This window comes from Bos indicus x Bos taurus, chromosome 19 (assembly GCF_003369695.1).
Source record: "Bos indicus x Bos taurus breed Angus x Brahman F1 hybrid chromosome 19, Bos_hybrid_MaternalHap_v2.0, whole genome shotgun sequence".
Classification (NCBI taxonomy): Eukaryota; Metazoa; Chordata; class Mammalia; order Artiodactyla; family Bovidae; genus Bos; species Bos indicus x Bos taurus.
This window is the reverse complement of record NC_040094.1, coordinates 18,492,255-18,508,112: the sequence shown is the minus strand read 5'-3', so window position 1 is coordinate 18,508,112 and position 15,858 is coordinate 18,492,255. Positions and strand designations below refer to the sequence as shown.

The 15,858-nt window shown below is 41.6% G+C and overlaps 1 protein-coding gene across 1 annotated transcript in view; it reads right to left on the bottom strand.

The window, feature by feature from the left end:
- Positions 1–15,858, bottom strand: part of MYO1D (myosin ID) — a 356,856-nt gene that overhangs the window by 231,615 nt on the left and 109,383 nt on the right. Inside the window, exons 5-10 of the mRNA XM_027519558.1 lie at positions 14,822–14,875; positions 13,260–13,355; positions 8,502–8,618; positions 6,329–6,532; positions 4,238–4,383; positions 4,035–4,149 (exon numbers count right to left, since the gene is read on the bottom strand). Of these exons, the coding sequence (XP_027375359.1) occupies positions 4,035–4,149; positions 4,238–4,383; positions 6,329–6,532; positions 8,502–8,618; positions 13,260–13,355; positions 14,822–14,875 (732 nt within the window). The remainder of the gene's footprint in view (positions 1–4,034; positions 4,150–4,237; positions 4,384–6,328; positions 6,533–8,501; positions 8,619–13,259; positions 13,356–14,821; positions 14,876–15,858) is intronic.

The following is a 15,858-nucleotide window of genomic DNA, read 5'->3' as shown; positions in this document are numbered from 1 at the left end:
TGAGTACTATGTCTCATGGATTCCTGCTCAATGGTATTTAAAAATCCAAGGGCTCGTGCCAGCTGTGGTTTTCAGCTCCACCTCTATTTCCAAGACCTCCTCTGCATTCCATGAACTCAAAGTCTGCAAACTGGGTGGCTTTTACTTTTTTTATATTTTTCTGGTTTGTCTAAATCAGCGATCGGAGAAGGCAATGGCACCTCACTTCAGTACTCTTGCCTGGAGAATCCCATGGATGGAGGAGCCTGGTAGGCTGCAGTCCATGGGGTCGCTAAGAGTCAGACACGACTGAGCGACTTCCCTTTCACTTTTCACTTTCACGCATTGGAGAAGGAAATGGTGTACTCCAGTGTTCTTGCCTGGAGAATCCCAGGGACGGGGGAGCCTGATGGACTTCCGTTTATGGGGTCGCACAGAGTTGGACAGGACTGAAGCGACTTAGCAGTAGCAGCAGCAAATCAGTGATACTCAATGGGGTGTGACTTTCCCCGGAACCCCTAGGGCATCTGGCAATGTCTGGAGACGTTTTTGATGGTCATGACTAGGAGGAGGCCAGGATACTGCTCAACATCCTACGATGCACAGGACAGGCTTGGTACAAAATGTTAGTACAGAGACAGATTAGCCCTGGTCTAAGTATGTACTTTTATTGTGGGCACTTTATTACATTTCTCATCAGGGAAAAATGTTATTTGTATCTTTGGAAAAAATATTTTAAAAATGTTCAAAAAGTAGGAACTCTATATTAATCAACATAGCTGAAATCTTAGACTTTGCAAGTATGGAATTAAAGACTAAGCCTTTTGTCGTTAAGGCCAAAAGAATTAAGTTTCCCAAATTCCAGCTGGCTATCTACAAGTAATTAGTCTTTGCTGAAGAGTCCAGTAGCTTTTGGTTCACAATTTAATGCTGCTTTAAGCATTGCCTAAAATTGGGGTTTACAAATCAGATTCTTCCAGCCACCTGGCATTCCCAAGAGGTTTCTTAGGGGACACAGGAGATAAAGAGATGGGATGGAGTTTTTACTTTTTATTTAAGTTAATTTTTATTGGAGTAGAGTTGATTTAGAATGCTGTGTTAGTTTCTGTTGTACAGCAAAGTCAATTAGTTGGATGTGTGTTAGTCGCTCAGCTATGTGTGACTCTTTGCAAAGTCAATCAGGTGGATGTGTGTTAGTCGCTCAGCTGTGTGTGACTCTTTGTAAAGTCAATCAGGTGGATGTGTGTTAGTCGCTCAGCTGTGTGTGACTCTTTGCAACCCCATGGACTGTAGTCTGCTATGCTTCTCAGGCCATGGCATTCTCCGGGCAAGACTAAATACTGGAGTGGGTTGCCATGACCTTTTCCAGGGGATCTTCCCAACTTAGGGATGGAACGTGCATCTCTTATGTTTCCTGCATTGGCAGGCGGGTTCTTTACCACTAGTACCACCTGGGAAGCCAAAGTAAATCCGTTACATACCTACATATGTTCACTCATTTTTAGACCTTTTCCCATATAGATCATTACAGAGTACTGAATAGAGTTCCCTGTGCCATACAGTAGGTCCTTATTAGTTATCTGTTTTATATACAGCAGTGTATCTGTGGTGTTAGAGAAGATTCTTGAAAGTCCCTTGGACTGCAAAGAGATCAAACCAGCCAATCCTAAAGGAAATCCACCCTGAATATTCACTGGAAGGACTGATGCTAAAGCTCCAATACTTCAGCCACATGATGGGAAGAGCCAACTTACTAGAAAAGACACTGATGCTGGGAAAGATTGAGGGCAGGGGGAGAAGATGGCAACAAAGAATGAGATGGTTGGACGGTATCACCAAATCAATGCACATGAGTTTGAGAAGACTCCAGGAGATAGTAAAGGACAGGGAAGCCTGGCAAGCTGCAGTGCAAAGAGTCGGACACGACTTATCAACTGAACAACAACGAAAAATGTGTCTATGTCAATAAGTTTGGGGGTTTTAAAGGAAATACTTGCCCAGAATAGGAATTCTAATTTGGGCATTCGGCCTGTCCTCAGTAACTGTTACCCTTAAGAGAGTCTTCTGTTTCCTCTAGGACATATTTCTCTTGGTTTATTTCACTAAGAATTGTTTTAAAGGGCTTTTTCCCTCCTTTTTCATATGTTTGGAATAGCCTCCTGCCATTGTTGACTTTTCCTTTTATCAACTATGCCTGTGGAATTTGATGTTCTGATTGTTACAGGATATTTTTGACCAGTATCTCTGAACCACATCTGAATAACAAGTTTATGATTAAATTTGTTATAAAAACCTAAACCCTAGTTATAATTGTGTATTATGAGACACAACAGATTCATTCTATAAAGTTGCATATTAACTTTACTGAATTACATGTTAAATATGTGATGAGAATTCACTCTTTAAATCAAAACTGTAGGCAATCCTATTAGAAAGTAATAATACACCTGTGGTTTATTTATAAATAGGTAATATTTATACTAATATATTTGAACAAAATTTTTTATGGTATTCTAATATATAACACAATGGAAGGCAAAGAAGCAATTTAAAGCAGGAAAGCTAATTATTATACCATATATATACATATATAAGATATAAAATATGTAATTATATATAATATATATGTATGTTTCCAGTATCTACTTTTCCTGAATCAGAGAAGATAGCAAGTAAGAAGGTGGGAAGGAATATAAAAGTAATTTAAATACAGCATTTCAAATAGGTTTTTACTGCTTACACTGAGTATCAGAAAACAAATATGGACTTCATTGTCTATACTTGGCAAAGGATAAACACAGAAATAAAAGGAAACTCAGAAGTTTTTGAATTTTTAAAGTCTGTTCGCAAAATTGTTTAATAATAAAAATTTCAAAGAAAATGACAAGGTCCCACTTCTTTCATGAGCAGGAAGTCTAACGGTCCTGGTTTTAGCTGTGATCTGTGGGACTGCGCCCTGCATCCGTCAAACTGTCTGCCTACCTCTTATCAGACCAGTGACAAATACAAAGTTCCCAGAGAGCCACGCGAAGAGAGGTGGAAACTCGTGTGACACAACAGAGACTGAATGGAAATCAAAGTCATCGCAGCTGTCTTCATGCACTGGTTTCAGGGAGTATGGACTTCCCTGACCAGAGACGACAGAGTGCCACTGAGCTTACAAAGTAGAGGAAGAAGAAAGAGGAATAAGAGCAAAAAAAGGAAAGAAGGAAGGAGAAGAAACTCTACTAGGAAGCCAAGTTCTGTCCACTGAAGGCAAAAGCTGCTGCTATGAGTAATGTATAAAGGATGCTAAAGTCAAACAGACAGATGTGAATCAAAAAGCCATGCGTTACGGTCTAGCACAGACAACTGGATTCAATATTCTATGATACTCCATAATGGGAAAGGATCTTTAAAAAATGTACATATATATATGTAGAACTGAATCACTTTGCTCTATGGCAGAAATTAACACAACATCGTAAATCAACTATACGTCAACGTAAAATATTCTTTTCTTTTCTTTTCTATCTATATGAGACGATGAATACTCACTAAACTCATTGTGGTAATCATTTCATGATGTGCGTTAAGTCAAATTGCTATACTGGATAATGTAAACTTACACAGTGCATGCGAGCATGCTCAGTAGCTAAGTCGTGTCAGACTCTTTGTGACCCCATGGACCGTAGCCCACCAGGCTCCTCTGGCCCTGAAATTTTCCAGGCAAGAATATTGGAGTGGGTTGACATTTTCCCCTCCAAAACTTATACAGTGCTATATGTCAATTATACCTCAAGAAAATTAGAAAGAAAAAATAAAACAAAAACCTACAGGGTATCAGCAATCAGGTGAACATAAGTTTACTGATTTTAACTCAGCCCTTTCTGGGTCCCAAACAGAGAGTTGATCAAATTAGAGAAACCCCACCTGTCAACCCTGAAAATGAGTTACAACTCATTTTCATACAACATACCCCAAAAGGAAAGCTAAGGGTGCTGTGTTTCAAGCGCCCAAGGAAATCAGCAGACCCCTAGGATGCTAGAAGTTGGCTTTATCATGAATCCACTCACATGCTTCCAGGGGATCCCTTCCCGCTGGTACTCCTCCTGTTCTTGCTTCAGGACCAGCTGAATAAACAGCTGCTGGAGCTTCTCGTTGCAGTAATTGATGCAGAATTGCTCAAAGCTGCAAGAAAAGGAATCAATCAGGCTCAAACAAATTTTAAAAAAACAACAACAAAACAATAGGGTTTTTAGTATCTTCTCTGGTTTACCTGTTGTTGTCGAAGATTTCAAAGCCATAGATATCCAAGACACCAATAACAGTGTTCTTGCCATGGATGGTGGTGTCTGAGTTCTTGACCGCAATAATATCATTGATGCGGGAGACAATCCAACAGAAAAGGCGCTCGTATATGGCCTGTGATGAAAATGACCTCGTAAATTCTTGCACGTTGGAAATGAGTCCTCTGTTTGGATTTTTTAAAAATTATATTCATTTATTTATTTTGACTGTTCTGGCTCTTTGTTGCTGTGTGGGCTTGTCTCTATTTGCAAGGAACGGGGGCTCGTCTTTGCTGAGATGTGTGGGCTTCTCATTGCAGAGCCCCCTCGCCCCACCCCACCTCATTGTGGCAAAGGGCTCTAGGGCGCATGCGTTTCAGTAGCTGAGGCATGTGAGCTCAACAGTTGCAGCTCCCAGGCCCTAGAGAACAGGCTCTATCGTTGTGGCACACTAGCCCAGTTGCTCCACGGCATTTGGGATCCTCCTGGACCAGGGTTCAAACCCACGTCTCCTGTAATGGCAGGTGGAGTATTATCCACTGCGCCACTAGGGAAGCCCTGGATTTGTGATATGTTTTAAATTCTTATTGACCTCCTCCTTAGCATTTAGCATAGCTGTTAATCCTCTAAGCTAAAAAATGAGAAATACAGATTGTTTTCTAAAATATTATGTGACGTTTGCATGACATTTGGATGGTGGTTATTATTGGTCACTATGTGAGCTTATTTCAACAAAATTCCTTAGGTGTGTCTCTGTGACCTGGTAACACCAATAATTTGCTTACTATCTTGTATAAGTCACTTTGTTGCTTTATTTTAACCTCATCAACTATAAAAAGCAGAGAACTAACGAGTTCTATATTCTATGGATTCTAAATACACATTGACTTATAATGCTAAATAAAGATCTAAGCCAAAAGGACAGCATTTCAAATTCCTTGAGGTTCAAATATACATTCAATGCCCAAGAACACACACAGCAACACGAAAGGACAAAGGCACCACACACTCGCACACATTCATATCCTGATACAAATGTGTCCTGCAATGTCTTTCCTTAACATCTCCCTCCAGATACCCGCTCTCTTCACCTGTACACGTCCAGACACATGACCTCCACTATTCACCTCCTCTTCCAACCACTCCAGTCTTCATTTTCTCTCATTTTCTTTCATTTTCTCACTGAAATGGCTCATCAAGGACCCCAAGCACCTCTCTATGGACACTTTCTCGTTCCTCCACGTGGGCATCTTACCCAGTTTCCCACTCTTGCCTTGAAACTTTCTGCCCTCTGATTCAGGACATCACAGTGTCTTAATTTGCCTCTTATTTCACCGGCTGTTCCTTCTTGGTGACCTTTAGTAGGTCTTCTCTTACTGTTCCTCAGTCACTAAGCTGTGACCAACTCTGCAACCCCACGGACTGCAGTACGCCAGGCTCCTCTGTGCTCTGCTATCTCCCGAGTTTGCTCAAATTCATGTCTATTGAGTCAGTGATGCTATCTAACCATCTCCTCCTCTACCTGACCTCTAAAAGCTGGAGTTCCTCCTGGTCCTCTTCTCTCCCTATCTCCTCTTTTCTGTGTCATTTCATATGACAATAAAGAACAGTGATATGATGTTTCCCCCCAAAAGCACTGTCTGAACGCAAGCTCTCCTCTGAGCTCCAGGTCCCATGCCTGACTGCCTGCCTGACAGCACTCCTGGATGTCTCACGGCCATCTCAAACTTCTGTCTTGTCTGGACTGCTGATCTTCCCACCTCCCCCAAACTTCCTTCTTGTTGTTCAGTCGCTAAGCCATGTGCAACTCTTCTGCAACTCCATGGACTGTAGCCCGCCAGGCTCCTCTGCCCATGGGGTTTCCCAGGCAAGAACACTACAGTGGGTTGCCATTTCCTTCTCCAGGGGATCTTCCCCACCCAGGGACTGAACCTGGGTTTCCTGCTTAGCAGGCAGATTTTTTACCACTGAGCCACCCTACTTCTAACCACGAATAACTAGAAACAGAAACTTAGGGATTCATTAGAAATTTTGGTACCAGAGCCCTTACAACGCCAACAGGCTGCCGGTTAAACTCCCACCTTGGCGAAGGCATCCCTTCCGTAGCTGGCTTCCTGCTCTGTGTGCTGCTTGTCAATGACGTCACGGCCCGTAGCCACCGTCCGGTAGAGGAGGGCTTTCTCCACCATGTCCGTCTTGGTGGACAGCAATTCCGCGATGATAGATACAAGCTTGCCGTCCTCAATCAGAGTAGTATCACCATCCACTACAAACTTTAAATTCCCCTGTATCAGAAGAGAAAAACCAAGACACATCATTTCCACTGAGATTCTGAAAAACGATGTCAGGGAAAGATTTGCCAGTGTGAGAGAATTCCCAGGGACCTTGTCTGTAGCACCTATCTTCCTAAATACATTAATATCTCAACACATAAAAATTGAGTGCTTCATCCATTTCGTCCTTCTCCAGACACTCCTCTATCTTTCAATTTTCAGTGTATGGTTTTGATGGATGGAAATTTTATATTTTTATGTTGTCAAATCTATGAGTCATTTGCTTCAGGGTTTCTCTTTCTTTGGTGTCATGCTTAGATCATTCCAATTCTGAAGATTTTATGAATATTTAATAGATTTTTCTATTCCTTTTATAGTTTTTTCCCTCCTATTTAAGCCTTGAGTCCAGCTAGAAGGTATATCAGTATAAAGTAAGAATCCAACTTTATTTTTTCAGATGATTACTTGCTCCAACACCATCAACTGAATAGTCTAAGCTTTTCCTCCTGATTTGAAATATAACCTTTATTACACATTAATTTCCACCAATTTTTTGAGTCTATTTATATGTTACTCTTTCCAGACAATAAATATTAGCCAGTTACCAAGTGTCCAGCACATGAACTAGTCTGTTGATTAATCTGGCGCTGAACTTATGCAGCAAGTTTTAAAGCACTGCGGCTTTTACTATCATTTTAAACGGCTGGAATTAGTTGTGTCTCTTTCCCCCAGCTCCCCCTACCCTACTATTCTCCTTTAACACATTTTATTCACTTTTAGTATATGCTTATTGTTCTAGTAAGTTCTAGAATCATTATGTCAACTGAAAAAAGAAATTCTTCTTTTGATACTGAAGCATTATTGTCACACCGTATTTATAAACTAGTTGAAACAACGAAATAATTTAGAATGTTAAAGTCTTCCCACTCATAAACATTTATTTAAGAGATTGTTTACATGCGGCTTTATAACAGTTTTCATATAGGTCCCGAGCATTTCTTTCTTTTTTTTCTTGCGGGGGAGCCCTCCACTGAGTCTTTGTTGCTGCGTGTGGGCTTTCTCCAGTTGCAGGGAGCGGGGGCTACTCTTCGTTGCGGGGTGCGTGCTTCTCACTGCGGTGGCTTCTCTTATTGGGGAGCATGGGCTCTCGAACGCAGCCTCAGCACCTGTGGTGCACGAGCTTAGGTGCCCCGCGCATCTGGGATTTTCCTGGACCAGGGCTGGAACCCATGTCCCCTACATTGGCAGGCGGGCTCTGGACCACCAGGGAAGTCCCAGGTCCTGTGCATTTCTGATTCCCTTAGGGTTACTCTCTCCACAGGAAAGTGAAAAGTCATTTTTATTCCAGATTTGCATTCATGTTGTCACTCATTCACCAGGAGGCCACAGGTTCATTATGCTTTCAAGATCTCTAATAAATACAGACAGTAATGAAAAGACTCCCACTGACAGTTCTTTACTTCTAAGTTTAATGTGATGTGTGGAACATAACTTGTGCTGAAGTGGCCAGGGTGGCCCATGGTACTGGCTGCAATGAACTGGCTGTGCTTTTTTGGGGGTGGGGTGGGGGGTACTTTTAAGCCAGTCATTCATTTCCAATCTATAAAATGAGACAATAAAATCTAGCTCTGTGATTCTGGTTCAAATGCCATTAGAAGTTGACTCTGTTCAAAAGATTTGAGCTTACTTCATGGGTGGTCACATCACTGCTGAATTCCTTTACCTTTGAAAATAACCAGTCCAAAGCCTAACATATCAAGAAGACAGTGAACGAAAGCCACAGTCTCAAAACCTACAGTGGCTTGGAAAATCCCTCATACTATTATAAAATGGTGGAGGAAACTACAGATACAATAATTTCTTCAACATGTCAGAGAAATTTTCTCTACATAAATTACTTTTTTACAAAACCCCAAACCTTCTGAAAGAACATCCGAGCTCCACAGGGAGGCAATAACTTCAGAAAGGCGTCCCCACTCACCAAGTGAAGAATAGCAGCCAAGATTTTATACGCTGTTTGAATCTCCTCGGGTTTGAAGCCAATTACTTTCATGGCATCGGCTACTACTTTGAATTCTGCAGCATCATTGATAGACGACTGGGAATGAAAACAGGAAACCGAGGTCACAGACATTTCATTTGAACACTAACATACAAAACCAGGAGACTAAATTTAAGTGTAGCCAAGGTCCTGATGCCTTTGGAGGAAGTCATTGAAGGGATGGGGAGCATCCAGAGAAAATACAATGATTTCAGGGGTAGCGATATAAGGCAACACCCACAAGGCCCACTTCTGTGTGAGAGCCGCCGTCTCTCATAATAAGCACCAGGCACTTCTCTGGAAGCTTCAGTGAAGGAGCAAGTCCTGAGTTGGCTCAGAGAAGCTCTGGGATGAGTGGAGGAAGTGGCATGAGATGTGAGACCACAAGTGGAAACTCTGACTGAAGGAGCCTCCGAGACACATGCCTAGCTATTGTCGTCTGTGGCTTTTGGTTCCACAATTAGTCTTGTCCAGGCTGGGAACAACGCTCCCACGCTGGTTTGGCCAGGCTTCCTACTTCAAAGGTGAGGAAGAACACTCCCCACCCCATCCCCAAAAGCCAAGTGGCCTGCCTCGATCATTTGGCTAGCTGGGAAACGGTCCGGGAATATGACCTCACTTTTTCAAGCATTCTGTAAGCATTCAGGATGTCAGAGATTCTCGCTGTACAAGAGGGTTCCTGTAGAAGGAATGTTTATATCTCTCCCCCGAGTTTCCTGGGAGCTCCCCAGGCGGTGCTAGTGGTAAAGAACCCGCCTGCTAATGCAGGAGACATAAGACACATGGGTTCAGTCCCTGGGTTGGGAAGATCCCCTGGAAGAGGGCATGCCAACCCATTCCAGTATTCTTGCCTAGAGAATCCCAAGGATGGAGGAGCTTGGTGGGCTACAGTCCATGGGGTCACAAAGAGTTGGACATGACTGAAAGGACTTAGCACACACACAGGCCGCTACTTGAGCACCTTGAGTACCTCACACTCAAGTTCATATGTTGAAATCTTAGCCTTCAAGGTGATGGTGTTAGGGATGGAGCCTCTGGGAGGTGATCAGGTCTTGGAGATGAAGCCCTCATGTTCGGATGGGTACCCTTAGAAAAGAGACCCCAGAGGTCTGTCAATGAGAAATTGGTGCTTGCCAAGGGAGGGCCTCTGCCATCTGCCTCTGTGCGGACTGAACTCTGCGCAGCTGCAGCTGTTGACCTCTGCCATGCCCTGAAGGGAGTTCAGGGTGGACAACAGGGATGGGGCACCTTATGCTCCAGGGAAACTGGTGGAACAGGTCTTTACATAGTTATTTTCAGGAGCTGATTTCATGATCCCAATCGTTGCATCTCCTCACATCAAAGAGAAGCACTAAAACCCTTCATGGTGACATCAGCTCCTCGTGACCAGCAGAAAACCTTTTGTAAGATACTGACCTTCCCCTACTACCTCCTCGGAGCAGCTTCTCAGAGCTATCTCCTGGGAGGCGGTCCTCATTTTGCCCAGATAGAACTTAACTCACAATTCTCATGTTGTGCATCTTTTTAAGCTGACAGATCCCTGGTCCTTCTGCCCTGTGAGGCCATGGCAAGAAGGCACCACCCTTGAACCACAAAGTGGACACAGACTCTGCTGGGGCCTTGATCTTGGGCTCCCCAGCCTCCGGAGTTATGAGAAATCAACATTTCTCATATGCTTATGGTATTTTTGTTGTAGCAACCCAACTAGACTAAGACAAGGGTTCAAAGACTAATTGCTTGCCTTGATCTGTAGCCCATTGGAAATACAAGGGTGTCAATAAAATTCACAGTAAAGCAACGGTAACTGCCCATCTTAGGAGTTTTTCCAAAGCAGTGGCTGCGGGGAGTCCGATCTTTCCTCGGTGAGTTTCTGCCTTGGCTGGGACACAGAGACCTGGCCTGATGCTCACCTGCTAAGGAAGATCAGAGGAAGGGGTCCCCTCTGCCTGATGAGCACGTGTTCCTTTAATTCCAGGACTCAACCAGGCAAACTCTTCCCCATTCCAACTCTCTAAGACGCTTAACTTTGTTGAGGCTCAATTTCCTCATGGGGACAAAGGGCATAATGGTACCTTTCTTACATGGCTATTGGAGAAGGAAATGAGAATGTACATACAGCAACTCCCTTTATATACGGGTCTTGCCTTCAGTCTTTCCCAAGACCCTGATGCTGGGAAAGATCGAAGACAAAAGCAGAAGAAGATGGAAGAAAATGAGATAGGTAGGTAGCATTACTGACTCAGTGGACATGAATTTGAAAAACTCCAGGACATAGTGAAGTACAGGGAAGCCTGGCATGCTGCAGTCCACCGGGTTGCAAAGAGTCGGACACAACTTAGCAACTGAACCACAGTTCCTAGCACAGTGAAAGCGTCCAACTATCAGATTATTATTATCAAAAGCCGCAACAGTGTTGAAACTGCAGAGAAACCAGACAGGAAGTCTACATGTCCTACTGAGGGGAACTGTCGGCTGCCTACCCAAGGGGCATTTTCCAGCCCTACTTCTTTCCTACTGATGAAACTCTGATTTGTTCACCCCTCGCCAAGGGCATGTGTTCTTCAGGACTGGTTTCCCCTCACCTTAGGAGGTAAATCTTCATTGGTCTAAACTAATCACAGGGATCTTTTTCCCCTAACCAAGTGATTGGTCAGTCATGGGCATGAGAAGCCATTCTGGCCCATAAGACATGAGGCTTCCCTAGCTTATCAAGGGTTGTGGCCAGGAGCATTTTCTCTGCCCGTGACTGCTGGAATTGCCACTGCCATTTTGGGACCATGAGGAAAATCAGCTTAAGCAGACCAGCCAAATCCAGTGAGGATGGCAAAACTGTAAGTTGGAGAAACAAACAAGCATCTGGGTCTCTTACTGACATTGTTAAGGCACTCAATTAACCAACTCTGGAACTGCCCCATCCTAGGGCTTCTTGTTATGATATAATCAAGTTCCTTATTGTTTTTGGAGACTTTTAATTGGGTCTTACCTGTAACCCACAGTATCTTAATTGTACATGAGTCCTACATTTTAGGATGGCTAAGTTATGAAACATAGAGAGTAATACTTCATAGTTATTAAAACTGTTCTATTAATTTATATTTGTTTACATAGAAAGATATTAATGATTATATTATAATTTAATAAAAGGTTTACTTAATTAGGATTTATTGTATGATTCCATATATAAATATATACATATATATACTGCTGTTACCAATAATTATCTCTGAAAGGTGAGCTTTAGTATATTTTAATTTCCTTTTGGTTCATCTTTATTTTAGGTTTTGACTATGATCATATATTACTTCTTGGTTTTTATTGGGCAGAAAAAAAAGGAAGGGAAGGAATAGGAATGAAAATTGTTGATGAAAAGGGAACCTAAGGTAAATTTAGTGTTGAAGAAAAGACTTAATGTTCATTTAATATTTGCTTTTTGTGGGTGCTTTACATGACCCAGTCAAGAGTCACTAGGTCAACGAGACAATTTGATTTAAAAAGAATATTTTCAGTCACTGTTCTTTTAAGTGTTGATTTTACAGTCCTTTATACATTTTGAAGTACCTCTGACCTATTCTCAAAAAAGTTGGGGTGTTGCCCTCTGTTGTTTGCTTGCTTCCAATTAATTTTCAGCCAAACATCCTGTTCTTGGATGACGATAAAAGTATAAAACTTGTGCAACTTAAATGTCAAACAATGGAAAACTGATTGCAAAACCCTAAATATCATTTATTTATATGTGTGATAATAAAAATATCGCTAAAACCACTAATACAGGTATAATTAGCTTAAGATGAATTGCAAAGAATTTGAAAAAAAGACATGCTTCCCACATCTTGGATTCTTTCCTTTTATAAAGTGTTTTATTTTCTCCCCAAACTACAAATGCAATGCATCTTTAATTATAGAAGAAATATTAAATATGGAAAAAGCAGAAGAACCCAAGTATGTATAACTTTATATACCCAGAGTAAACAAGTAAACCCTGGTCTATTTCCCTTCGGATCTTATTTCATGTATTTATACACCTTCCCCAATGAAACTATAATTACTCTTTTATAACCTACCATTGGCAAATCACTATATTATTAGGATTAGCTACAAATTGGCTAGCAGAAGTTAGATGTATAGCAGAACACGAATTAGAAACCAAAGGGCAAAAGGATCGGTGTTACGTGTGTGCAAGGGCTTTATATGCAAGGGAAGGGGGGGAAAATGTGAAAGCTGAATAGAAATGCTCCAAGGATCACAAAACTATTTCATCAAAATCATGATTTGAAAAACGAATGAATGGCGATCTTTGATATTTTTCAACCACAGTGCTTTTCAGCTTTCTTTTGTTATAACAACTTGCCTTTGGCCAAATCATATCCTACTTCTTTTGCAGTGGATTTCCTACTTGTAACAATGTTTTTAGAGGGTCAAAATAAAAGGAATGGGATTAAAAATTAAAAACAAAAAACCCCACAAGATCACAAGAGAAAAACTTCTTTCCTGTCAGATGGTGATAAAATATAGTAATGGGTTATTAAGCAAAGTTGTTGCATCAATAATACATTGAATCTCTGTCCTAGAGAATTTTAAAAATAGAATAAAAGAGTCATTCATTTGCCTTAAGGTGGCAGGCTGAAACCGATAATTAATTAATGTCCCTTCTGATTCTTTGATTCTATATCTGAATCATCTCAAAAAGGAAACGCTTACCTTTAGCTGGGCTCCAACATGGATGTAGCTGTAGGATGACAAGGATTTCTGGAGGTGCAGAGAACGTAGCATCTGGTCCGAACCTCCTTGCAGCAGCTGAAAAACATCGAAATAAAAATAAGCTATCAATATACCCACTGAACCCAATATACCATGTATTCTAACTTACTGGCACTCAGTCCCTCAGTCACGTCCGACTCTTTGAGACCCCATGGACTGCAGCCCACCAGGCTCCTCTGTCCATGGAATTTTTTAGGCAAGAAGACTAGATTGGGTTGCCATTTTCTTACTCCAAACTTAATGGTAAACTAGCTGTTTTTCATCTTCTGGGTTAATTCATTCAGGTCCTCTGGCTTTGAAGATTTATTTTTTATCTCGAGGGGAAATGGCTTCAACATCATCAGAGATGGAGAATGTTATACATAGTCAGAAGGAAAATTACTTAAAAGTTCTTAGCCCTTTCCCAACATAGCTGGCATGAAAGGTTCTTGCTTGGACTGTAGCTGTTTGTGAACTGGGAGCCAGTGCTCTATGGCAGTCATGTGCTTATCAACCTTGTTATCTAGACAGTGTGCAGTTGTGTTTCGAATTCAGAAAAAGTCAATACTGCCTTCAATCTAAAAGGCATCAGCAGCTAGTCATATGTTGAATCATACTGGAAACAAACAGCTTTTCCTCCTCAAACTCCAATCCCAGGACAGGACAATTGGGTAGCCAGGACTATAGTATTGGACAAAGACAAATTTTAACTTTCACTCAAGTGCAGAAAAAGTTACAAGTTCTTTTAAAAAAAAAAAAAAATTTAAGTTATTAATTTAGTTGCATCGGTCCTTAGTGGTGGCATGGGGGATCTAGTTCCCTGACCGGGGATTGAACCTGGGTCCCCTGCATTGGTGTCTTAGCCACTGGACCACCAGGCAAATCCCAGTCACGGGTTCTTGAAATAACAGAACTCCTCTATTTGGCAGAAAACTAGTTTATTGAAAACATGGTGAATTATCAACAAAAACACAGACACAATACACATCATCCTTCTCGATAGAACATGAATTTCAGAAGGCACTATGTTGAAATTCTCTATGTGAAACTGCACACTTTGGTTTACTGAAAAAAATGTAACTATCAGGTTTTTTAAATTGATTTTTTTTTTTTTAAACAAAAATAACCTGAATTTGTATTCCCATCTCTGGAGTGCTGCAAAATGGGAACAATAGCTCCAACTGAAAAATAAAACTAATTTACCATATTCAGAATGTATCGTTTCAAAAGCGTTTAGGGTCATTAAACTGTCACTACACTGCAGAGAGACAGAGGGAAGCTCAACCGAGGCAGTTGTCCGGTTGGTTAACTACCTGCTAACTTCTGAGAACAGTCATGCTCCTCAAGTCCCTGAAGAGCCCCGTGGGGGAGGGTGTATGCACGCGTGCCCATGTGTGTGACGTGTCGCGGGCCGACGGAGGCGAGGGAGGCACAAGGCAGGGGAGGGTCCCCAAAGTAAAAATCCATTTCATTTCGTGCACGCCTTAACAAATGGACGATTATCTGCGCGAGGGCTTACTAACCTGATAGAAAGAATGAAAGCTCCTTTCTCCTGGCTGTTGCACAATAACTCGAGACTAAGGGGGGAAAAAAGAAACGCATTAAAACCTGCGATTGTACTGCTAAAACAAAATGAAAGCCACTCTCCCAGAGAACCCTGTACCAGCACTGCCCTGAAAGGTCGTAAGGACCCCAAGGATGGGACCAACCCATGGAGCTTTCTGTGCAATCTTTCGATAATTCTTTCTTAAACTTTCCGAAAATGAAGCTATTTTGATGTTTTTTAAAACCTGGAGCCTAAAGATGGAATTTTCAGGGGGAGGGAATTGGCAGTGGGGAGAATAGGAAGGAATGTTTAGGGAGGAATACTCTCAGCATTCCCTTCCTGAGGATCTGCTGGTATTTCCAAAAGCACCACCTTACATCCTGGACTGAAGTCAGGCAGGCGAACAAGATCCATCCACAGATTCCTCTGCTCGAGAGGGTTTCAAAAAGATTGCTCTTAAGAGAGGACTCAAAATGTAAGGGGATTCTTTTGCCTGAATATGTACATAAAGTGAAGGCATGAAACATTTTGGGAAAAAAAACAAACAGACTGATAATAACTGGCATTTCCTGTCCTTTTCCAACTGACTCTGATAAAACACTGTTTCCTGAACAGTCTGCCTTCAGCTTCACAAACAAAAATGAAGGTTAAGACTGCATTCTGCTGCCATAAAGGTTGCTATGGTATGACTGGGATGGAAAGCCCTTAACTGAGAAGGTAGGTCAGTTCATCTCTGAGTACAGTTCAAGGCAGCAAATTAACTTGGTCAAGCTCAACCTTAACTGCTGTAACCAGGCAAATGTACTCCAGATTAGTTAGGACACAGCCTCTCTAGCAGTCCCAAGAGGAAAGTTTTGACTGGACTCTTCTACAAATTGGATCTTTCACTTATATGGCAGATAAAAACATACTCAAAGTTTTCACAGACCAAATGTAGTATGCCTCACAATTAGGCTATAAAACCACAAAGTACTATATTACTATATAAATATACATATATATATGTTACTATAA